A 23,365-nucleotide genomic window follows, 5' to 3' on the forward strand; every position below is an offset into this window, starting at 1 on the left:
TTTTTTTATTAATGCAAAAGTATATAAAAATGTGTATCCTGTTCATCACTTATGTTCGTATCTATAGCTTATCTTAGATACTATACGATACCCTCCGATACCTATCTTAAATTTAGCCGACTGATATGACAACGGATACCGATACTTTAATCTTTGAAGGTAACAACATAATCTGTTAACCATGTTATTAGTGCTGAGATCGTTAACTGTGCTTCAAGTTTCCTTACGTCTTGTGAATTGCCTGTTATGAAATGAAGTTCTTTTATATGCAGACAAACCTTTTGTTGGAGCATCAGTTGGTTACTTCTCATTTCTGTTTCTTCTTGCTGGAAGGGCACTAACTGTGAGTAAATATTGCACTACATTTCAAACTTGATTCAATTGATAGGACTCTTGTAGTTTTGTTATTTGGTGTTGAGGAGTTCTTGTTTTTTTTTTTATGAAAGAGTTCTTGTTTGTTGATGTCTAGGTTTTGAGTAATTTCATCTTGTTTAGCCTTCGTCTTCTATTCATGACAGAGAACAATTTCTCTTTCACAGGTTCTTCTTTCACCTCCCATTGTTGTCTATTCTCCAAGAGTGTTGCCAGTGTATGTTTATGACGCACATGCAGATTGTGCAAAAAATGTCAGGTCTGTTTTGGTAACATCTTCTGCTTAGTTTTCTGTGAATGATTTATTAGTGATTCAAGGTTTACATGTATTTGATTACTTGCTTTTCATTTTATGATGTTAAAATTTGTAACAATTTTCTTTCTGAACAATTTGAGACTGTTTTTGTTATTAATGCGGGGCTGACACAGTGTAACCTTAATCTTTGATAAATGTGGAAAATTTGAATAAACATAATAAAAGTAGTAGAAAGCGGAGAAGAGAATAGACCTATGCAGTCACACCTATGTCCCTAAGTGATAACTGATGCAACTCGATCAAGATGGATCTACAAGTGATTGGCCAATCTCCAAGATTCTGTTTCTAGGGCTGAAATTGCCTAGACTAATGTCTAAGATTTGCTCAGATCAGATTCTCAAATATAATGGCCTGAGGTTAAGCAGATATTCTCTAGATTTGAATAATTAATTTCCAAGATGAGATTCAGAAATAAGTATACTTTTAAGTATCAAATCAATGAGGTGGATTGAGAAAGAGAAATAGGTGATCGATGGGTGTTGTAGAAGAGATAAAGTGGAGAAAGTTACCAGCATGCGATGGAAGGATGGATGAGTGATGAAAGGATATTAATCTGTTGTGCTGTCCTAATAAAGAAAAGAAATAGGAAGAGGGGAGAGAGAAGTTAATGGTAAGAGGGGCGGGGGGAGAGATTCTCTTATTAAATCGAGTAGAGAGCGAAGAGAGCCAACTAGGCCATTGCTAAATCAAACAAATTAATTATAGTGCGGTGGTTACATCTATTTAGAGGAAATAAACTCAACGGAATTCCTGTAAATCTTGGACTCTTGGACAGCAAATCTAATTTTCTAATAAGGATGCTACTTTCTTAACAACAAGCAATTCAACTTTTAGTACAATATGGTATTTTAAACTCAAAAAACTCCTAATTGATAGCTAAACACGAGCTCTCCTTTAAACTCTGATTTAAATATAAGATGACATAATTCCCCCAACTTTAATTAAATGACTTTTCCTGCCCTGGGATACAAGATTTGAATCAATACGAATCAAAATTTACCTTATCACATGATCTGAATGATGGATTGCTTTTGCATTATTTCTCCGTGTTTGGAAAAGACTTGTCCTTGATCTTATAGTGAGGGTTAATCTTCACCGCACGATCAGTGCTGGCTGTGTTGATCCGGCACTTCACACGGTCTGAATTGGGGATTGATTCTGCACTAGTAGTGCTTGGAAGTTGAATTACATCATATTTTGAGAATGTGAAGCACTTTTGGAACTGGTGCCAAAATATTCTGTTATTCTTGAATATTCAAATGGTACCATATATGATTTAAGGACCCTAACTAAACTATTTAACAAAATCCCACAACAGATTCATGCACCATCAATAGTTTTGCCTTGAGTTTCTCAAGCAAACTTGGATTCTCAAGATCTTGGGTGTCAATTGAGAGTTGTTGATTATATGACATAGTTGGCAGCAAAACCATATGAAACAGACAAGTTTTGTTCCTGCTGGTTAATCTTGTAAATGGTAGCTAGACTCAATTTGGAAGAATTTCCTGCTGGTAAATGTTGGAAGTGGTAGCATGACTCCATTTGGACCACCAAACAAGTTTAAAACTAAATTATGACATTAATGGGGAACCAAAACAGACCCAAATACTTTAACTGCTAAATGCGACTTGTCTGAAACCCTCTTAATTAAAGTCCAGTACCAAAAAAGTTCATTTGATGAGATCTAAGAAAAGATAAATCACCGAATTTTTTTTTTTTGGCTGACAAAATCCAATTGTTCCATACAACTTTTCTTCATTGTCAATGAAATGTGTATCCACAACTTTTTTAGTGCATTGTTCACTAATCCACGATTTCCCCTACACTAGACACATGGTTGCTAGTTGCTACTGGGACAATCTTGCTCTTAGTGCCATCAACATTAAGATGCTTCACTTGCATATTCCTTTGGAATTTCGTGATAACTTGATGATGGGTCTTCCATAATATATGCCCTACAAAGGTTATGGGAATCTGATTTTCGTCATAATAATCTTCAATAACAATATATATTATATTTATAGTTAGTAGAAGTATGAAGATTGTTCTGATATCTTGCGTTTCTTTAAATTTGTGCAGATACATGCGCTAAAACTAGAACTAACCGCATCAACTTTCTATGGTTAATTGTGGGATTCCTTCTATCTAAGAAGTGCCTTCCTTGGGTACCTAGGATTTTAAACATTGATAGCTGTCACATTTGTGGAGTATAGTAGAGCATTCTCCAAAGCAATATGACATTTGTGTTTCATAATTGAAGCTGATGTTGGATTTGATGAAATGACCATTAAACCTGGTGTTATGGACCCACTTTGACATTGCTATTGTTAAATACCATGTTCAAGCAATTACTTCTAGTAACTATAAAAGAAAAAATAAAATCTGAAAAGCTTTAGTCAACCCAAAGGTTTCTATTAGTAATGGATCCATTTGAAAATTTTGCAGAGACAGATTACTTTCAGCTGAAAAAACGGTAATATGCAGAAATTTTTGACCCTCCAAATGATGGGATCCTGGGTTTCAAAACCCTTGAATTGGATCATGGGACCACAGATAACAAATAATCCAATTTAAAAAACCAATGGCAATTTCATAATTTTTGAAGCAAGGGGTCCTTTTACATAAACAGAATTTGGGACTAATCTGGAGTTAACTCCAAGTAAATGACAATTCTAAGAGTTAATGTAATAATGAGGGCACAAACAGAAGCCAAACATAAAGGAAAAGGTGTTTTAGTAATAAAAGCAAGTGAGGGGCTTGATTATAATTATCCAAGGATTCTATCTTCTTCAACCTATGACAAGAACACCCAACTAGTGGGAGCCTACGTGCATTTCCATTGAAAGAAAACTGTATGGGCTCCATTCAAAGTGAAAATTCAGAAGTAGGTTGCTATTCCACAGTCTTTTGAAATCCAACCGTCAGTCTAATCAGGAAACAAAAATTGAAGAATAAGAATTGCTGAAACCAGGGAAGGCTATAGAACAGGTTAAGAGAAGTTTAAAAATCTGAATCTCTCACAGCAGGAGAGGATTTCTGGAGTGAGATCCGAGGGCTTGTTGCCCTAGGGAGAACAGTGCTCCAAATCTCAGGTCGGTTGGGCTTTTAACCAGGGGGGATTTCTAATGATTTCTTCCCATTCCTTGGGTACTGCTAATCGCAAGGAAGGGAAATGAACAGTAGTATAGAAGGGAAAAGGCAAGGAGCAGGAAGAAGAAGGAAACAGGGAAAACACACCCGAGTGGAGTGACCCTGGTCTGAAATGATGAAGAAGAGGAAAGAACACACACGGTCAACGGTCGTTCAAAGCAATAGATCATAAAAATTCCAATATTATTCCAATCTTTCCAACAATGGTATTACATGGCTATTTAAAGACTCGTAAGAAAAACTAAACCTATTCAAACTCAACTACTGAAATAGAGTTTGGATTATTCCAATCTTTCCAACAATGGTATTACATGGCTATTTAAAGATTTTTAAGAAAAACTAAACCTATTCAAACTCAACAGCTGAAATAGAGGTTGAATCAAACTCCACAACTGAAATAGAGTTTATATTGAACTCCACACTCTATCCTATTACTCTATCAACATAAATAAATAAATAAATAAAATACTAAAATAATAAAATAATAAATGGAATCTACAAAAATAACCCAATCAACTTTAAAAAAATCCTATTTGCCCCTATTGGAAGTTTGGAACATTGGATCACTGACAGGTAAGAGTATGGAACTGATAGATGTTATGAGAAGAGGGATTAATATTGCATGCATTCAAGAAACTATATGGAAGGGTAAAAGAGCTAATAAGTTGTTGGATGACTTCAAACTCTGGTATTCGGGAGACCAAAGTAGTGGAGGTGGAGTGGGCATTTTTGGACATAAAGAATGATGTGGATGCTAAAAGAGTTGGAGATAGGATTTTATCTATCAAGCTTGTGTAAGGGAAAGAGGTTAACATAATTAGCATATATGCGCCCCAAGGAGGGTTGGATGAAAGCAGTAAGTTACTATTCTAGGAACACATGGATGGTTTAGTGCAAGGATTTGGTCCAGGTTAAAAGATTATAATAGGAGGTGACCTGAATGGACATGTTGGAAGGGATAAGAGAGGCTATGAAGAGGTACACGAGAGATACGGAGTTGAGAGAGGAATGAGGAGGGGAGCTCAGTTTAGACTTTGTGATAGCTATGATCTATCAGTTGTGAACATTTTCTTCGCAATGAAAAGAGAAATTGTTTTGGTTTGGGTGAAAAGATCATAATAGGAGGTGACTTGAATGGACATGTTGGAATAGATAGGAGGGGCTATGAAGAGGTACATGGAGGATATAGAGTTGGGGGAGAGGAATGATTTCTTCCTTACTTACAAGAGTGGGCAGCATGCTGGCCAAATAGATTTCTTCCTTACTTGAAGGTTCAATAGATTATTGTATAGGATTGTAAGGTTATACCTGGGGAGAGCTTAACCTCTCAACATAGATTGTTGATCTTAGATATGTGCCTCAGTATGCCAAAATATTAAGGAAAACTGCTTGCGCGAAGGTTAGGCGGTGGAGATTGAAACGAGATTCCTTGGGATCATTTACTGATAAAGTGTTAAAACAAGGGAAGTGGGATTTTGAGGGAGACACCAGCTTTATGGGACTGAGATAACGGACTGTATTAAGAAAGCTACTAAAGTTGTTCTAGGGATGCCAAGTGGTATTCGGCTGGCCCCTAGAGAGACTTGGTGGTGGGATGAAGAGGTTCAGATAGCCATGAAGATTAAGAAAGATAGTTTTAAAACATGGCAAGGGATTAATGAGGTAGTAGATAAAAAAAATGTATAAGGCTGCTAGAAACAAAGCGAGGAAGATAGCAAGGAAAGCAAAGTGAAGAAATATGATGACTTGTATGACAATCTGAACACAAAGGAATGGGAAAAAATCTATTTTTAAGATGGCTAAAATATGAGAAAGGAAGAATAGAGATTTCAATCATGTTAGATGTATGAAAAGTAATAATGGTAGAGTGCTAGTAAAGGATGAAGACATTATGAAGAGATGTGATAAGTATTTTTGTAACTTACTAAATAGAGACAGTTCGAGTACGAGTGGCTAGGAAGATTGCATTATCCATCAAGACATCACACATCATAGATATGTACGTAAGGTTAGAGTGATTGTGGTTAAAGCTCTAAGAAGATGAAAGTGGGTAAGACACCATAATGTAGAACTAGAATCACAAGTGATCTTAATTCCTGGCAGGATCTAAAATTCTGGATGAATAGAGAAGATGTCCTCCAATAGGCTTGGTTCTAGCTCTCAAACACTCACTCAAAATAAACAAATAAAAGGAAAATAAGAAGAGAAAGAGAATGCGATGGAGGGTTGAGAAGGGGGAAAAAGAATTAGTGAATGGGCATCTCACTCACAGGTTTAGGCATCTCTCCCAACTGCATCCCACAACAAAACATCATAAACCATTTTTTTTGCATTAGTAAATTCGTGTTCAATGTTGTAGCCCTTTTAAACTTATAAATAAGACTCAAAACTGTCTCAAACACTAAAAAGGAAAGGTCTAACCCAATCCTTAACTAATTGAGAAACTTAAACTGACTAAAAAACTGAAATAACAAAGAAAACAGACTCAAAACAGGGCTCTAACTAAACTAATAAATTAAATCCCGTTTTCATACTTTCTATCCATATGTTAGGCCAATTACAAAGAAAACCCATGGGATCAAAGGTCCAACACATATATAATCCAACTCGAGGCTTATTTGCAATAAAATAAGCCCATTAAGGGACTTATCTGCATCACATCAGGCCTAGATGAGGTCCTAATTGAAATGTGGATGAGCTTGGGACTATGTGGGGTATCTTGGTTAACTAAGTTGTTAAACAAGATTATGAGCACAAGAAAGGTGCCGGATGATTAGAGGAGAAGTATTGTAGTTCCGATCTACGAAATTAAAGGTGATCCAGAGTTGCAGTAACTATAGAGGCATAAAAATGAGTCATACTACGAAACCTAAGAAAATGGCTTTAAAAATAAGGAAAATATGATGGAAAAAACTTAGATTATCATTAAAAAAAAAAAAAAAAAAAGGAAAAAAGAAAAAAAAGAGAGGAGATTAGTTGATAATATGAAAGAAACTGAAATGATAAATTGACTAGACTCAAATCCAATAGATAAAATTATTTATCCTAGAAGGCAAAAATGTCTTTATGATCACATTTGAGGAGAAAAAACTGACCAATACATAGAAGTTTTGGGCTTAATCTGTCCAACCCCACCCACATATGACTTTTGACCCTATTCAATGCCTATGCATGTTTCATATCCTAAGAGAAACTCCATAAGTCCCAAAAGAAATCAACTCCTTAGTCCTTACAGTTCTTGCTCATCCTCATTGTTGTTGTCGTGTTCATCATCGTTGTATCATCATTATTTACTGTTGTTCTTGTTGATGTTGTTGTTTTGGTCTCTAATATCTGCTACATCCTTTCTTTGACAGTGCTGCATTTCTTGTTCTTTATGGAATTGCATTGGCAACAGAGGGCTGGGGTGTTGTCGCTAGTTTGAAAATTTATCCACCATTCGCTGGTGCTGCTGTATCAGCAATTACTCTTGTTGTAGCGTTTGGGTTTGCTGTCTCCCGTCCATGCTTGACTCTTAAGGTTGGTTCCATAAGAACCCTGACTTGATCGGTCTGATCCCTTGATCTCCAAAGAAATGTTTTGTATACAATTTTTGTCTAATTCTTCCAAATTTGCCTGAGGTGATATTCTTTTTTCTACTATCAGATGATGGAAGATGCTGTGCATTTTCTTAGTAAGGAAACTATTGTTCAGGCAATTGCTCGTTCTGCAACTAAGGTACATTTTCTTGCTTGTTGATTTGTTTGCATTTACATCATTTTAGAGTATACTATGGTCATATTAGATTTCTATGCGTCATGGTTATAGTCGATGGAAATTTAAATGTTGGGGAATGTTAGCTTATATTGGTTTTTTGTATTTTATTTAAAAGGTCCACTTAGTGGTAGATGCATTTCATTAATTATATGATAGACTAGCAAATTAATTTCAGGTCCTACTTTATATTAGGACCCAATACATATATTATAGTGGATTCACTATATGTTAGGATAAATACTGTAATGAGTGCATCACATGCTGCCCCTCCTTCCCCCTCCTCCCTTCCTCCAAAAGAGATGAATCTTGGTTCTGCACTGGGTGGGATGTGATGGAGGACCCCATCTGATGCGGTACAAAGTCAGCATAGGAGGAGAAAGAACCAAAAGGCCAGCACAGTCAGGCCTAATAACTTCAGTCATAACCATCCTACATTAGACCATGACTTAAGTTATGGTCAGGCTCATACTTGGGCCCATGTGCTGATCATAACTTAAACCCATAAAGAGCCCATGAGCAGCCATCAATCAGCAGCCTTTGGAGTTTCTATTTTGGATGATTATGTGGGCCCATGCTGCTGCCACATGTGGAGTTGGTATTTTTTATTTATTATTTTTTAAGTATCTATTTTTTGTAGTAGGCTCTTAGCCATTGAATGTAGTTGCGACTAAGAGTCTCTTTATTTTGGTAAGTTTCGAATTTTTGTAATAGCAAGGGATCTTCTTTCTAGGAGTTCTTAAATATCTTAGCAGGTAAGTAACCCCACACAATGGAAGGGTTACTAATTTTGTATTATGGCCGTTGTTATTATAAATTGTAAAGAGAGAGAGAGGGAGGGGCTGCCCTTCTTCATTCATTAAATAGAACAACTATTACGAGTCCTACTAGGAATAGGAAAGATAGTTATTACAAGTTTTACATTCCTAAAGATAGCTATTACAAGTCCTATTAGGAATAGGAGAGAACAAAATAGGAAACTAATACTAATTGTTAACTTCTAACTATATTCAGTCCTAATAGGACTAGGACGACCCAAGGGAGGAGCCTGCTACTTGCGCTAGACTCCTCCTTTCTCTCGATCATAGTTTTTAAGGCAGTAAGGCAACAGAGGCGTTTGAGGGTCTTTCGGAGCGCCTTAGCAATAAGGCAGACATAAAGCGTTTTATAAAATCAATCTATTTGGTTCAAATCCTAGTTGAATCTTATTACTCATATGTTAAATAAATATTAAAGGTTCATATTCATACCAATATAAGATATTCATCAAGAAAACAAATCAATAAAGTGCATAAACTAAGTTCGTCTTCATCAATCATCAATCATCAATCATCATAACATATTAACATATAATATAAATACATAATTATGAAACAAAATTATAAATATAAATAAAAGAAGACATAAAAAATACAAGTATTTATTATACTTACCTCTATGATGCCAAAATGAGTGCCTAAGCCCTAAGGTCATCCACTAGATTTCTACTCCTGTCAAAGAAGAATGAAGCTCACCGCTGTCGGAGCAAACTCACCACTGCCAGAGCAAAATGGTCGTCTAGATCAGTGGTTCTTCCTTGTTCCTTGATTCCTTCTCAAAGCCCTTCTTAAAACCCTTGACAAAACCCAAACCCTGTTTGTGAATCGTGTTTTTGTTTTGTTTGTTTTGGTTATTTTTGGTGGAGTAAAGCTGATCCTATACATCTCAAGTGTTAACAAAATCATACACCTACCAATAAAAAATATATATTTGGAATCTTTATCAAGTAATTTTAAAATGTGCTTTGAAAAAAAAAAAAAATCTACAAGGCGCCACTTCACATAAGGCGGAGCACTGCCTTACCATCTCTAGACTGCATTAGTGCCAAGGCGCTGGTAAGGTGACGCCTTAGCAGCGCCTTAAAAACTATGCTCTTGATAGACTTCTAACACTCCCCCTCAAGCTGGAGCATACACATAGCAACAGAAAGCTTCATCTTGGACCAACAAGAACTCCAACGAGCACAGAGAGAACTCCAATCAACCATCATAAACCCATCAACAACTCAAAAAGCAATGTAAGCCCTTCCAAAGAAGACACTCTAATACCAACGAAAGCCTTTCCCAAAGAAGGCACTCCAACAAAAGTTTAGCACCCAACAACTACATCAAAAGACCTTCCGAAATAAGGCACTCCAACAGAAGTGTAGCACCCAACAACTTCATCAAAAGACCTTCTTTAAGAAACCTATAACTGCGAGTTGTTCTCGCTGGTTTTGCATCTTCTTGACTTCACTATTATTGGGAAATAGAGAGTTCAACTCCTCATACATCCTCTTGAAATCTATTGCATCTTCTGGTCACGATTAGTCAAAACCAACTGCACAATTTTTTCTCTTTGTTGGAAAGTGGCAGCTCCTACAAGCTTCCTCTTTGTAATTCTATGCGAGGATGATATCACCTCAATGACAACATTCTTTGGCTCAGTGTCAGCCATTGATGCAAGATATAACAAAGAATTTACTAGAGAACAAAAAGTTGATTCACGAAGAACAAAAAATCAGAAAACAACAACAACAACAACAAAGCCTTGTCCCAACTTAATGGGTCGGCTACATTGATCCAAAGAAAGCCAAAGGAAGAGAAAATAAAAGGCGTTAAATGGGGACAAATTGATAACCACTAGCAAAGTAGAACACAGCTAAAGTAGGTCCGCTACCTAGATCCTAGCCCTCCAATATGCTCTATTCGAAACCATACTTGGGACTAGACCTAATTTGTGCAAATCTTTCCTCACAACCTCTCCTATGGTCATTTTAGGTTTGCCTCTTGCTCTTTTGGTTTCTTCTATCTGAATCAAGTCACTCCTCCTTACTAGTGCATCGGGTGGCCTTCGCTGAACATGCCCGAACCACCTCAAACGGTATTCTCGAAGCTTGTCAGAAATTGGGGCAACCCCCCCCCCCCCGGTACATCAGAGAACAAATCACACAATTGATTGATCTTATGCAACTGATCAATCCTAATAGGAAAACAACTTAAATTTTCAGACAAAATTCTGCCAAATCCGCAATTAATGAAGGATTAACCCAAATCGCAAAACCCTAACTAGGGTAAAAACAGGGATGCCTGCGGTTGGGGCTGTGGGGATCCAGTGGAGCTGAAAATTGGATAGAATGCCCCTGAGATGATGATGAAGAAAACCTCCATAGGATTTTCCAAACTGAGGCCTGAGTAAACAGATATGATCAATATCGTTTTTGGCAAAGTGCCAAAACCCTGATAGCTGTGATCGATTTTTCCATTCTTTGAATGCTTAAATCTTCAAATAAAAAACCCTACCAGCAACTACTTTGAATCAATCCTTCACAACATATGATTGATTGTATCAATCAATCCTTCACAAGGTTACTAAGGCAGTGAGGCGACCGAGGCGTTTGAGGGTCTTTTAGTGTGCTTTGGTGATAAGGCTGGCATAAGGTGTCACCTTATTGAATAAAGCGTTCCTGTGTTGTTTTTTTTTATAAAACCATTCTATTTGATTCAAATTCTAGTTGAATCCTACTACTCATATGCTAAATAAATATTAAAGGTTCATACTTCATACCAATGCAAGATATTCATCAAGAAAACAAATCAATAAAGTGAATAAACTAAGTTCATCTTCATCAATCAACAATCATCAATCATCATCATAACATATTAACATATAATATAAATACATAATTATAAAACAAAATTATAAATATAAAGAAAAGAAGACTTAAAATATACAAGTATTTTGAGAGAAGAAGGGAGAAGATAGAACTACATTCAACCAAAGGGAGAAGATAGAACTCCATTCATTGGTTGAATTGAGAGAAACATACAGGAACAGAAATAGAAGGTAATGACAGAATTCATATGACTTCATAAAAATTGGCCTTAGTACGTACCTTAAGACCTCCACGTCCATTTGTAAAAAAGGAAGAAGAAAGAAGAAAAGGACCCAAAAAAAAAAAAAAAAGTAGAGCATGAGCCTCTCACGTGGATGTGAGAAGAATGAGAAGATGAAAAAAAAAAAAACGAGGAAGAAGAAGTATGAAAAAAAAAAAAAAGAAAAAGGGAGAGCTCGTCGTAGGATGAAGAAGGAAAAAAAAAAAAGTTACCAGAGAAGGGGGCACGAAGCTTCGCCGGAGGCTACTGGAAGCGAATCCTTGCCGTAGTAGTAAGAATCGAAGGAGGAAGGCTCTCCTTTGGCTAGTAAACCCTTGAGAAACCCTTGCGATTTGTGAATGTGAAATTGTGAATCGTGTTTTTCTTTTGGTTGAGTTTTAGACTTTAGTTTTAATAGCCTTGATCTCATGCATCTCAAGTGTATTCTTCTTCATACACTTGCTAATCACGAAATAATGTTTGGAATCTATGTAAATCAGTTTTAAAAATCAAGTTATTTTTAAAATGTACATAAGGCGGTCCCCTTTGACACAAGGCATCAAAAGGCGCATAAAGCGATGCCTTATAGCACCTTGTTGGTTAAGGCGGTCGCCTTATGAACTACAACTAAAGCGGCCTATTGCCTTACCCTCTTGGAACCGCCTTAGCGCCTAGGTGTCGCCTTACCAGCGCTTTGGCGACGCCTTAATAACTATGATCATTCAGAAATCAGCAAACTAGGGGATGAAACTACCCACTCTAAGAAATTGTGGAGCTTTAGGAAGAACCAGTAACAACCTTAGCTGGAGAAAAGGATTTGTTACTGATGATGGAGAGATGAACTTTGATCGATGATGCGGATTCGGATTCCAAAGACTGAAATTGGATCACTTAGGGCCCACTAACGAACCAAATATTTCAATTTAGGCAAACCAGGGGCAATAATGTAATTTGTGGTAAAATGTAGGAGCTTTATAGAGTAAAATAATGGGCTGAGGACTTAACAGAAATTAAACCCAAAGAAAGAGCAGTTCTGGAAATATAATTAGTAAAGGGGTTAAACTGAAATAACAAAAATCTAGAATGAGGGTTTTTAGGGAATATCAGGAACTATGGTTAAAAAAGTGTAAATAAGAGGAAATATCATCTTCAACCTAGATAGCTTTAGAGAAGAACACAATAGAAACGGAAACCTCTTGCTGGCTTCGATCGACAGAACTCTCTCAACAATAATCCGATCAAACCGAAATTTTGGGAGAGAGATCGGAAGTTAGATTGCTTTGGATTACAACCAATATCAGTTCAGAAGGAGATGCAACAGCCTCGGGGAGGATCTTGCTGCTTGAACCTGGCGGAGGACTCAAATATGAGTTCTGGTTTTCAGATGTTCTGTCCGTTGACTCGCAAAAGCTTGGAATGGAAGCTAGGGTTTAAATTGCCCCAAGGGGGAGCACTTATGCCCCAAATTTGAGGCCGATAGCTGCAGAATCGAAGGAGTTCGAACTCTTTCACTGGCTTCCAATACCGCCTGGACTGAACCAGAAAAAAGAACGAGGAAACCAGAAAAAAGAGAAGGAAAGGGGATATTAGAAAAGGGGAAGAAGGAAACCACCCATGGCTGCCATTGAATCCAACCAAAACATATTTTCTCAAATTCATTCAATTCAATCTCTCAGTTGAGTTCAATAAACCTATTTAAAGATTGAAAACAGACCTACTTTCCTATTTGAAACAAATATTGCATCTAACTAAAATAGAAATAAAATTCTCACTCAAGTAAAAATCTACCATACTAATTATAACTCTGAAAAAGCAAAGTAAATAAAAGATATTCTAAATCCATCGCCAAACTGCATCAATCGATTTCTTCTTTAGAGATCAAGGCTCTGGTACCATGTGAGACCTGCAATTCTGGAGCAAAGGGAGTTCCTATCTATTTGATTGGGACTGCCCTCCTTCATTCATTAAATAGAACTATTACAAGTCTTACGTAGGAATAGGAAGATAACTATTACAAGTCCTACTTTGAATGAGAAAGATAGCTATTACATGTCCTATTAAGAACATGAAACTAATACTAATTGCTAACTTCTAACTGTATTCAGTCCTAATAGGACTAGGAAAACCCAAGGGAGGAGTCTGTGACTTGTGCTAGACGACTTCTTTCTCTCGATAGACTTCTAACATAAATAAAGAGGAAAGGGCAGCTAGCACACATATTTGTTGTTTTGGAAAAACTAGCTGTATGCGAGTGCGTGCACTGTGGTGTATCAGTTACAGCCCTTGTGGTGTAGTCTTGGAAGTTATGCCCAACTGCAGGCCATAGGCAGTGATACCTGTCTGTCATATCTTCTATTCCTTTTCTCCTTTTTCTTTTTTTGTCATTCACTGTTCCAACAGCATTCCAGCAACTAAAGTTCCTACCATGGGCATCCTTTAGGTGATTTCTGTTCTTCTTTGTGTTTATGTGATTCCTAACACTGTTACTTAAGTCTCTTAATTCTGTTAGTTTTTTCCAGCAGTATTGTTAGGGCCATCAATTTGGGCTGATATTAAACTATGTTACTCTCCTCCACCCCTCTTCTATTGACGTAAACCTTGTGTTCATCGGATTGCTGGTTAGCGAGTTCTGATAGTTTTTTCGACTTGCTAATTTGCTTTTTTTTTTGTCTGTGAGTCAGTTTCTCATCATCCAACTATTAACTTCTTTTGATATTTTTACCACTTTAGCTCCTAAGTTCTCTAGGATTTATTACTTTCTTTTAGACGTTATTCCCTATTTTTTTCCCAGTTGCATTAGATCTTTCTTCAATTCACTATGTGGTTAAAACACAACTGGCAAGATTATACTTGCATTTTCTATGACAATTTATGGTATCCAATGAGATGGAAGTGGGTAGATGCTGCATTTTCTTTATTAAGTTCATTTCGGTTATTATCATAATCAGTCAGGTCTCTCCCCTTTGCGGCATGATTATGGATTCCCTTTTTTTTTTTTTACTGGGGTTCGGATCATGTTTTTGGTTCATTGGTGGTTTCAGCTAGTTAATGTGAGAAAAAGAACATGTGCAAGACTATCAAATAAACCAATGGTTGAGAATAGGATTTGGTTTTGTCTTGTCGAATTAAGAACTCAATATTCTTTGGGAATAATGATTTGTTGACCTTTCTGAGGGAGTAACTTTCTGATCTAGTGCCCTGGTGAGCAAGTACCTGGTGGTCCAGAAAGGCATTTCCATCTAGAATATCTGTCTGCCATTTCTAGCAAGCTCTTGTAGTTTTAGTCTACTCAATGATGTTGGAAGTCTATGCCTTGTATTGGAGAATTTAAGAACAGTCTTTGAATTACTTTTGGAAATTTATATGCAGATGATTGAGATAATATATTCTTGGTAACTAAGTTTCAAAATACACAGGCTTAAAATTTCCAGGACTTGGATAAAGTAGGATCTTTCACCTTGAATAAATAGGACTTCCATTTCTGCATTTCTTCTGAGGTGTTGCAGTTCATGATAACTTTCTGATTTTGTTTTACTTGTTGGGTGATCTTTTCTCCCTTTTTCATATCTGATTGTTAGAAATTATGATGATTAAATAAATGTGAAGTTGCATTTCTTATGACCTTGCAGACCAGAAATGCTCTTTCTGGAACTTACTCTGCACCACAGAGGTCTGCTAGTTCAGCTGCTCTTTTAGTTGGAGACCCTGCAATCATGCGAGATAGGGCAGGGAACTTTGTGCTCCCTAGAGCAGATGTTATGAAATTGAGGGATCGGCTGCGGAATGAGGAATTAGCTGCAGGATTGTTCTTCAGTAGAATCAGAGCTGGAAGGACATTTCGGTGTGAATCATCTGCTGATGTTGGCTACAGGAGAGAGATGTGTGCTCATGCCCGTATCCTGGCTTTAGAGGAGGCAATTGATACAGAATGGGTATATATGTGGGACAAGTTTGGTGGTTATTTGCTTCTTTTGCTTGGTTTAACTGCCAAGGCAGAGCGAGTACAGGTGATTACAGCTACTAACTGTTTCGCTTGCAATCCCTGTGTTTTAACTTTTTCCGTGTCACCTATTGGTTACCATTTGTGCTATTGCAGGATGAAGTCCGCCTGCGACTTTTTCTTGATAGCATAGGTTTTTCAGACCTAAGTGCCAAAAAGATTAAGAAATGGATGCCTGAAGACCGTAGGCAATTTGAAATTATACAGGAGAGGTATATTGCTTCATGTGACATTTATTTATCATTATTGTTTATCTTTAAAATCCTGGATCTTTTATATATATATTTTTATAATTATTGATGTTGTAGTTACATAAGAGAAAAGGAGATGGAGGAGGAAATCTTAATGCAGCGACGTGAGGAGGAGGGAAAGGGTAAAGAGAGGAGGAAGGCACTCCTGGAGAAAGAGGAACGTAAATGGAAGGAGATAGAAGCATCTCTTATATCCAATATTCCGAATGTTGGAAGTAGGGAAGCTGCAGCCATGGCGGCTGCTGTGCGTGCTGTTGGTGGTGATTCTGTTTTGGATGACTCTTTTGCTCGAGAGAGGGTTTCAAGCATTGCTCGTCGTATTCGTGGGGCTCAGTTGGCTCGTCGGGCAGTCCAGGTTCATTTCTTATTATAGATATTTGTTTGTTTCATTGGAATTGGAAACTTATGCTGGAAAGCGTTAATCAGGGTAATATAATTTCTTTTGCTCTCCAGGATTTACTCCTAGTGAGTTAACAAAACCTTCATGAATATGATGTTGAACTCTTGCACTACTCACTTTACAGAATGTCTTTTTTGGTCAAATGACTTACTTCTTTGTATTTGCTTCTTTCTGTGTGTTGCATGCATGGCAGCAATCTGTTAAAATGATATTTATATATATATATATATATAGTATATTTATTTATGAAATAACATAATCAAGAAGTACTTTAATATAAACGGTTTGTAACTATTATACTGGAAATACTGATGTTTTTTGTCGGAAACACTTGCCTCAATCTAAAACTCTTCATTTTGTGGATGCGAGAATGTAGTACGTATTTCATCTGTTAGGAGTTGAATGAGATGTGTCTTCATTCCGTAGCTTGTGATCTTTGTCTGAAACATTTCATTTCGGTGGCCAAATCGAAGCAACTTCTTGACTTATTTTTTGGTTTCAAATTTTGGGGTTTTCAGCTATTTTGGTCCGTTCTGGCCTTTCCGACTGAAACACACAAGATTTTCCAATTTTAAATCTTCATTATAAAACTCAATCATCAGTCACTTCCCTTAAATGTTTTGACAAACAATTAGGGCAAACTTGGGCTCCTCATTTCAGTGCCTATAACCTAAAGTACCCCCTATTTTGGCTCATATAAACCAAAATACCTTTAAAGAAACCTATTCGTAAGTAAGTACTTTAAATGTCAATGAATCTGTATCATGGTATAGATAATATTTTTAGGGAAGGTATTCACTGGGAAGCCAAATACTATTCAACCCCACCCTCCCCCCCACTCCCCCAAAAAAAAAAAAAAATTTTTTTTTTGGGTACCAAACCAAAACGGTCATTCAAAATGAAAATTTACAAAATGTTATGGATTCCTTTTAAACTTTTAACCTCTGTATTAAGTGAGGAATGGCAGTGGAAGATTTATTTTGAGTCCCTTTTAAGAGGGCGAGGCCTCGGCGGAATAGTAATGTTGCTTCATTGTGACCTAGTGGTCATGGGTTTGAGTCGGGAAGCAACCTCTCGGCGAAGTGGGGTTAAGGTTGCGGTCATTATGATCCCTCCCCAGACCCTGCAGTGGGCGGGACCCTCGTGCATTGGGTACACCCTTTTTTTTTTTTTTAAATCCAGATAATGTATTGGGCTGGAGAGGAGATTCAAGAAGGATGCAATGGATGGGATAAAGCTTCTGAATTAGATCGTTTCTTGATGGGTTTGTTTCATAATGTTAGGACAATAAAGACTTCCACTCTACTCTTATCCTGAGTTTCCACTTTTGCATTTCGCGCACATGCATGCACGAAACAAAGGAATGTGGAATTGCACTGTGGTTAGCCTAAGCCAGCCAGATGAACTATATCTGGGCCTCACTGAATTTACATTATATATTATATATTAATGAGTGGTATGTGTTATATCATAGTGAATAGTTTAGAAATTATATATAGGTAATTAACCAAAAATTTTATATTATTATCTCGTACTTATTTATCTCCACAGTAAACTGATAATAAAAAGTCACTTAATTGGGGATTTGAAGTTTGGGCTTAGTTAGCTGGGACCTAGAGGGTAAGTCTGATTTGTGCCAAGTACTGGGCCTCAACCCAAAAGATAAGTCTTAAAACTTTCACATGTCACATCCTGGTCAGATTTGCGGCCTTACCAGTGGCATACAAATTGCCGCCATCCAAATTTTATCAGATTCTCACCCCGCCTTAGAGGGTTAGTGGCCAAATTTTGGGACCTGATATGAGAAGCCACCATTGGCCACATGATAATTGGCTGCTGCTTAGGGTTCAATATCTCTACAGCTAATGATGCAGTTGCAGTAGACATTAATCGCGTGTGAAAGCCTATGCACAAGCTTGGGAGGCTCAAAAGGTGCCTATGGCAGTCCAATGGGCTAAAATTGACCTTTGGGTAGTAAATTTTAGGTTGGGACTTTTATTGTTTTGGTGGTTTCATTGTAATGGCCTAATTTAGCTCATTAAGTGGGGATAAAATTAATACATGGCTTTAGTAGTAAGTTAAGTGTTTGAGTTGGATTAGAAAACTAGGAATTCTAGAATGTATTTATATTATTACTACAGCCCACATAAATTAAGGATGATTTGAAAAAAGAACGAGTTCTTTTTGTGAGTTCTGGTGCTGTTGAGCAATGGATGCGGGATTGGTATTCTAAACCTGATTTCTTCTTGTCTTTTTTTTCCCCCCCACACCTTTTCTCTTTTTCCTCCCAAGTTGATCCATCTCATATCTATCTGATCCCTTCCCTTAACAACGCAGTTGTTTCCTTTATCTCAAATTTTGATAACTGCTTGCATCTGAGAAACATAATCTAGATTTTCAGATTGCATTAGTTGATATTTGATTACGCCATTACGATGGACTAGTGCTCTTAGTGGAACTGAATGGTGGTCACTTGGTCTAAAGTTTGCATGCTAGTTATGGTTGAGAAGTTCTGATTTCTAACATGATGTTCGTCTTGACTTTAAAAGACTTCTGCTTTGCTTCATACTGTTAGGGGATCTAAACCATGGTATGCCGGGGGGGTTTGTTTCAGATCAGTGGTTGGCTATGCAGACATGGATTGGATGATCTGTACGGATATCTGCCAGTCTTCCCAGATATTGTCTGGATCAGTGACCATTGATCTGATATGCTTGTTCTGGTACTGGTTTTTAAAGCCTTGATACTGTCTATTTGATTTATGATTGGGTTAATGGTCCATTTTATCAAATGTGAACACATTCTGTTTGAGGGTCGAACTAGGGGTGATGTGATTTCGAAATGTTCTGCATAAACAAGAATTGACCTTCAGTCTATGGTTTGGACCTGTGGTTTTTCATTCAACTTCATTTTATTCACTATGATTTTTCCTAGTAGCAATGTTTTTTCATTCATCTTCATTTTATTCACTATTATTTTGAGCTAGTTAAAATGGTCACCACCTAACAAGCTAAATATCTAAACATAATCACCTTTTCTCTTTAATTAAATTTCCGTTAGCTTCACAGGTTGCTTCTAACAACATATTTCTCTTAATCCAAGGGGAGCTTATCTCCTTTTTTTTTTGGTTAAATGTCAGTTATATTCCCATAATTCTTTACCATCTTCAATCCAAATCCACTTCATCAAATGAAAAACGAAGTACAGTATAAGGTTTCTTGTAATTGACTGTTTACGTTGGAGAAATTTATATTAATTGGACCAAACCTCCCTTCTAGTTGCGAAATTTCTGATGAACAAGTGGATATGACCCCATGAATATAGAAGCATGAAAGAGGAAGATGCCATGATGATTGGAAAGATAGATGAGGAAAAGAAGGGCATGGGCATTCAGATGAAGCTCACCAATACTGATTATTTTTTGCTCATTTTTTACTTTGCTTCTTGTTTTTTGATGTTTTATCATTTGAAGTTCTTAATATTGCAAATAATTTATTTTGTCAAAGTAAGGTTTTGTTTTATGCTATTGAGCTGCATAGTTTTATATGTCATTATATGAAACTCAATGAGATTTACATTTTTGGCCAGACGGGTATTCCTGGTGCTGTGTGTGTTCTTGATGATGAACCACAAGTTGGTGGCAGACACTATGGCCAGATTGACCCAAGCATTTGTCAATCTCAAAAAGTTACTTTCTCAATTGCAGTAATGATCCAGCCAGAATCTGGGCCAGTTTGTCTTCTGGGTACGGAATTCCAGCGAAAAATTTGCTGGGAAATCCTGGTGGCTGGTTCAGAACAAGGCATTGAGGCTGGACAAGTTGGGCTCAGGCTAGTTACCAAAGGAGATAATCAAACTACCGTTACCAAGGAGTGGAACATTGGTGGTACAAGTATTGCTGATGGAAGGTCTGTAGTGACTCTATCCTACAAATTAGCATCTTCTGTATAATTCATCTGGCTTTCATTGCTGCTCTTTTGAGTTTTTCATTGCTTCGATCATATTGCTCTTAGGTCTACCCTGTTGACATAGTTTCCTGTTGGATGGTGGGATTCCTATCTAACTAGGTCTGCTCTAACTGCTATGCAGGTGGCATATTGTGACAGTAACTATTGATGCTGATGTAGGTGAGGCCACTTGCTATCTAGATGGGGGTTTCGATGGATTCCAGAGTGGCTTACCATTGCATATGGACACTGGCATTTGGGATCAGGGAACAGAAGTTTGGATTGGCACTAGACCACCAACAGATTTGGATGCATTTGGGAGGTCTGACAGTGAAGGAGCTGATTCTAAGATGCATATTATGGATGCTTTCTTATGGGGAAGGTGTTTGACTGAAGATGAAATCGCGGCTGTCCACTCTGCTACAAGCTCATTTGATTACGACATGATTGATTTTCAGGAAGATGGTTGGCAATGGGCTGATTCACCTTCCAGAGTATGCATCTATGTTTGCTATTTCAAATCCTAGTCTTTTAATCTTGTGATTGGTGTTTCTTGAAGTAATTTTTGGTTTGTTGGTTTTTAAGGTGCCCAAAAAGCATTTGTTTTCTCTCTTGCTAAAATTTGTTGACTAGTTGATGTTTCCTATTCTTTTCTTTCAGGTTGATGGGTGGGACAGCGACCCTGCAGATGTTGATCTGAATGATAGGGAAGATGTAGATTGGGATGGTCAGTATTCAAGTGGTAGGAAAAGAAGATCAGAACGTGAAGGAGTGGCAATTGATATGGATTCTTTTGCCAGAAAATTAAGGAAACCTAGGATGGAAACACAGGAGGAAATTAATCAACAGATGCGGTCAGTTGAAATGGCCATCAAGGAAGCTCTCTCTGCAAGAGGTGAAAATCATTTCACTGACCAAGAGTTTCCTCCTAGTGATCAATCTTTATTTGTGGACCCAGGAAATCCTCCTTTAAAGTTGCAGGTTAGTTTCTCTGATTTGTTTATTGCTTTTGAGTAAGTCTTTTGTTCATCTTGTTGTCCTGAACCTTGTGTTGGTGTTCCATGCCAGGTTGTTTCTGGGTGGTTGAGGCCCACTGAGATAGTTAAAATAAACCATATGGACTCTTGCCCATGCTTATTTTCTGGGGTGGCGAAGTCATCTGATGTTTGTCAGGTATGCCTAGAGCTTGTTATAATGGCACTGAAACCTGTTCCTGTAGTCATCTGTGCTTTATTAGTCCATTTTAACATTAATTGATGACCACACAATACCTTCTCTGCTCCTTTTGAGTGGCACAATATTTAACTTGTACAGGGCCGACTGGGTGACTGCTGGTTCCTGAGTGCAGTTGCTGTTTTAACTGAGGTTTCACAAATATCAGAAGTAATTATTACGCCAGAGTTTAATGAAGAAGGAATTTATACTGTTCGTTTTTGTATTCAGGTAATATGTCTAGTATTCTGAGAATGTGACTCTATTCTCTTTGAATTGCTGGTTTCTTTTGTTTGGCTTGCTTTCCTGAATGGAGGATGTAGTTGTGTGTGGGTACTTTGTTTGGTGGAGAAAGTTTGTTGTGTTCTGTGTCTTGATACTTTCATTTAAAAGAAGGGAAACTAGAGCTGGGGCTAGGAATCGGGATTGTAGAATTGGCAAGCAAGTGAAGAGAGAGAGAAAATGTGTTCCAAAATGAAGCACCAGTTTCATTGCAATTTTAGTTTTTAATATTTTGGAAATTTGGGCCGTCATGGTTATTTCAGTGTGTTTCAACTGCTGAATGAATTTATGCCAGGAAGCAATGCATGTGCATTACATGGTCAAAGCTTTTGCCTTGGAATCCTGCTATTGTCCCCCCCCCCCCCAAAAAAAAAAAAAAAATAATAATAAACAAAAAAGAATTGAAAAGGGGGACAATCCTGTTACTGATGAGCTTCAGTGAGGTATGGATGATATTATGGAAATATTGGTTGACCATAGAGGGGCTTGGTATTACTGGAGGGAAAGGTGGAGATGCCATTTACAACCAGGGTTAGAAGTTAGAGCTACAGAGGAGTCTTTGAATGGGTTCTCTCATTTAGGCTTAGCAACCCACATGAAGGTGGTTGAAGGAACTTCGTGGTTAGTGTTGGATACTTAGTCAGGCTTAAGGTTTTGGTATGATTAGGGGGGATTTGGCATCTATTCTATGTTGGTCAGGTTTGGAATGTTGGTACAAGTAGGGCTGTCAGTGAAGGGCATAGAATTGCAAGAAATGAAAGAGGACGAACCATTTCCTAGAGAACACGGTGTTGAGTAGTAGTGTTGGCATATGATCTTCTTACTCAGAGCAAAACTACATGTTGGTAGAGCATATATTCGGGGGAGCAATCTGCTATTTATTGCGTGTAATGGGTAATTTACATGGCATTTTGATCTCAATTATTTATGGTAGAAGCCTTTAAAATCATTGGTGATGCATTATGTAATGATACTGTTTGACTACTAGTTGCCTAGTTGGCGGCCTGCTTTGTTCTGAACCCTTTAAAAATAGGAATAAATCAGTTAAAGTATCATCCTTAATGGAGGAGTGCATTTGTCTTAAGATCTGCGCGAAGTGTTCAGTCTGGTTGGAGTAGAAATGAAATTGACCAAATACATATCCATTGGGGAAAAAAAGATGTTGAATATGTCTCTGGTGTAGGTTTACTCAAATTTGACCTCCTCTAGGGGCATGTATGAAAAGTGAATTTCTTGAAGCATAGTGCAGTAGTTGCAGCAATAGCTACATGGTCATCTAGGTAGTGATGTCATACTAAAAGTCAAAAAGAAAGTTGACAAGGTTGCTGAGGATTCACCAAATCATTTTATGGCTTTGCAATGCAGGGAGGATAATATTATATTCTAAGCGGATGTACTAACACCAACGGTGATGGGTGCTTTTGTATGGAAACTTGGAAAGGCATTTACTTTTGAAACATTTTTTGTAATGAGTTATATTCTTAGGTTCAGTTCAAGGTCGGGGTGATTTTCTGCCCCCATCTTTTTTATTACTCCTTATATGGCATTGGTAATTATATTGGGATGAACGATAAAAGCTCAGATATGTTTCTAAAAGAAAATATGACAGTCTGCAGATAGGGTTGGACCAGTTGGTTGCCCCTCCTCCCTCCTTACCTTCTGTATTTCACTATTTCTCTCTATGTTGATGTGGATGAATGAAAAGTAAGAAAAATCATTTCTTATTCTCTTTTCTGTTCTTCTGAATGTTTCGTTTCATTTTTATGTTGCATTACTTGTAATTGGATTC

General features: G+C 37.4%; 1 protein-coding gene across 1 annotated transcript in view; it reads left to right on the top strand.

Moving 5' to 3' along the window:
• LOC122091475 (calpain-type cysteine protease DEK1-like) overlaps positions 1-23,365 on the top strand; it is a 52,201-nt gene that overhangs the window by 14,402 nt on the left and 14,434 nt on the right. The window contains exons 16-27 of the mRNA XM_042661448.1: positions 273-343; positions 540-631; positions 7,195-7,357; positions 7,484-7,555; positions 15,114-15,491; positions 15,581-15,696; positions 15,793-16,090; positions 19,724-20,043; positions 20,225-20,576; positions 20,743-21,063; positions 21,151-21,255; positions 21,397-21,525. Of these exons, the coding sequence (XP_042517382.1) occupies positions 273-343; positions 540-631; positions 7,195-7,357; positions 7,484-7,555; positions 15,114-15,491; positions 15,581-15,696; positions 15,793-16,090; positions 19,724-20,043; positions 20,225-20,576; positions 20,743-21,063; positions 21,151-21,255; positions 21,397-21,525 (2,417 nt within the window). The remainder of the gene's footprint in view (positions 1-272; positions 344-539; positions 632-7,194; positions 7,358-7,483; positions 7,556-15,113; positions 15,492-15,580; positions 15,697-15,792; positions 16,091-19,723; positions 20,044-20,224; positions 20,577-20,742; positions 21,064-21,150; positions 21,256-21,396; positions 21,526-23,365) is intronic.

Source organism: Macadamia integrifolia, chromosome 10, assembly GCF_013358625.1.
Source record: "Macadamia integrifolia cultivar HAES 741 chromosome 10, SCU_Mint_v3, whole genome shotgun sequence".
Lineage (NCBI taxonomy): Eukaryota > Viridiplantae > Streptophyta > Magnoliopsida > Proteales > Proteaceae > Macadamia > Macadamia integrifolia.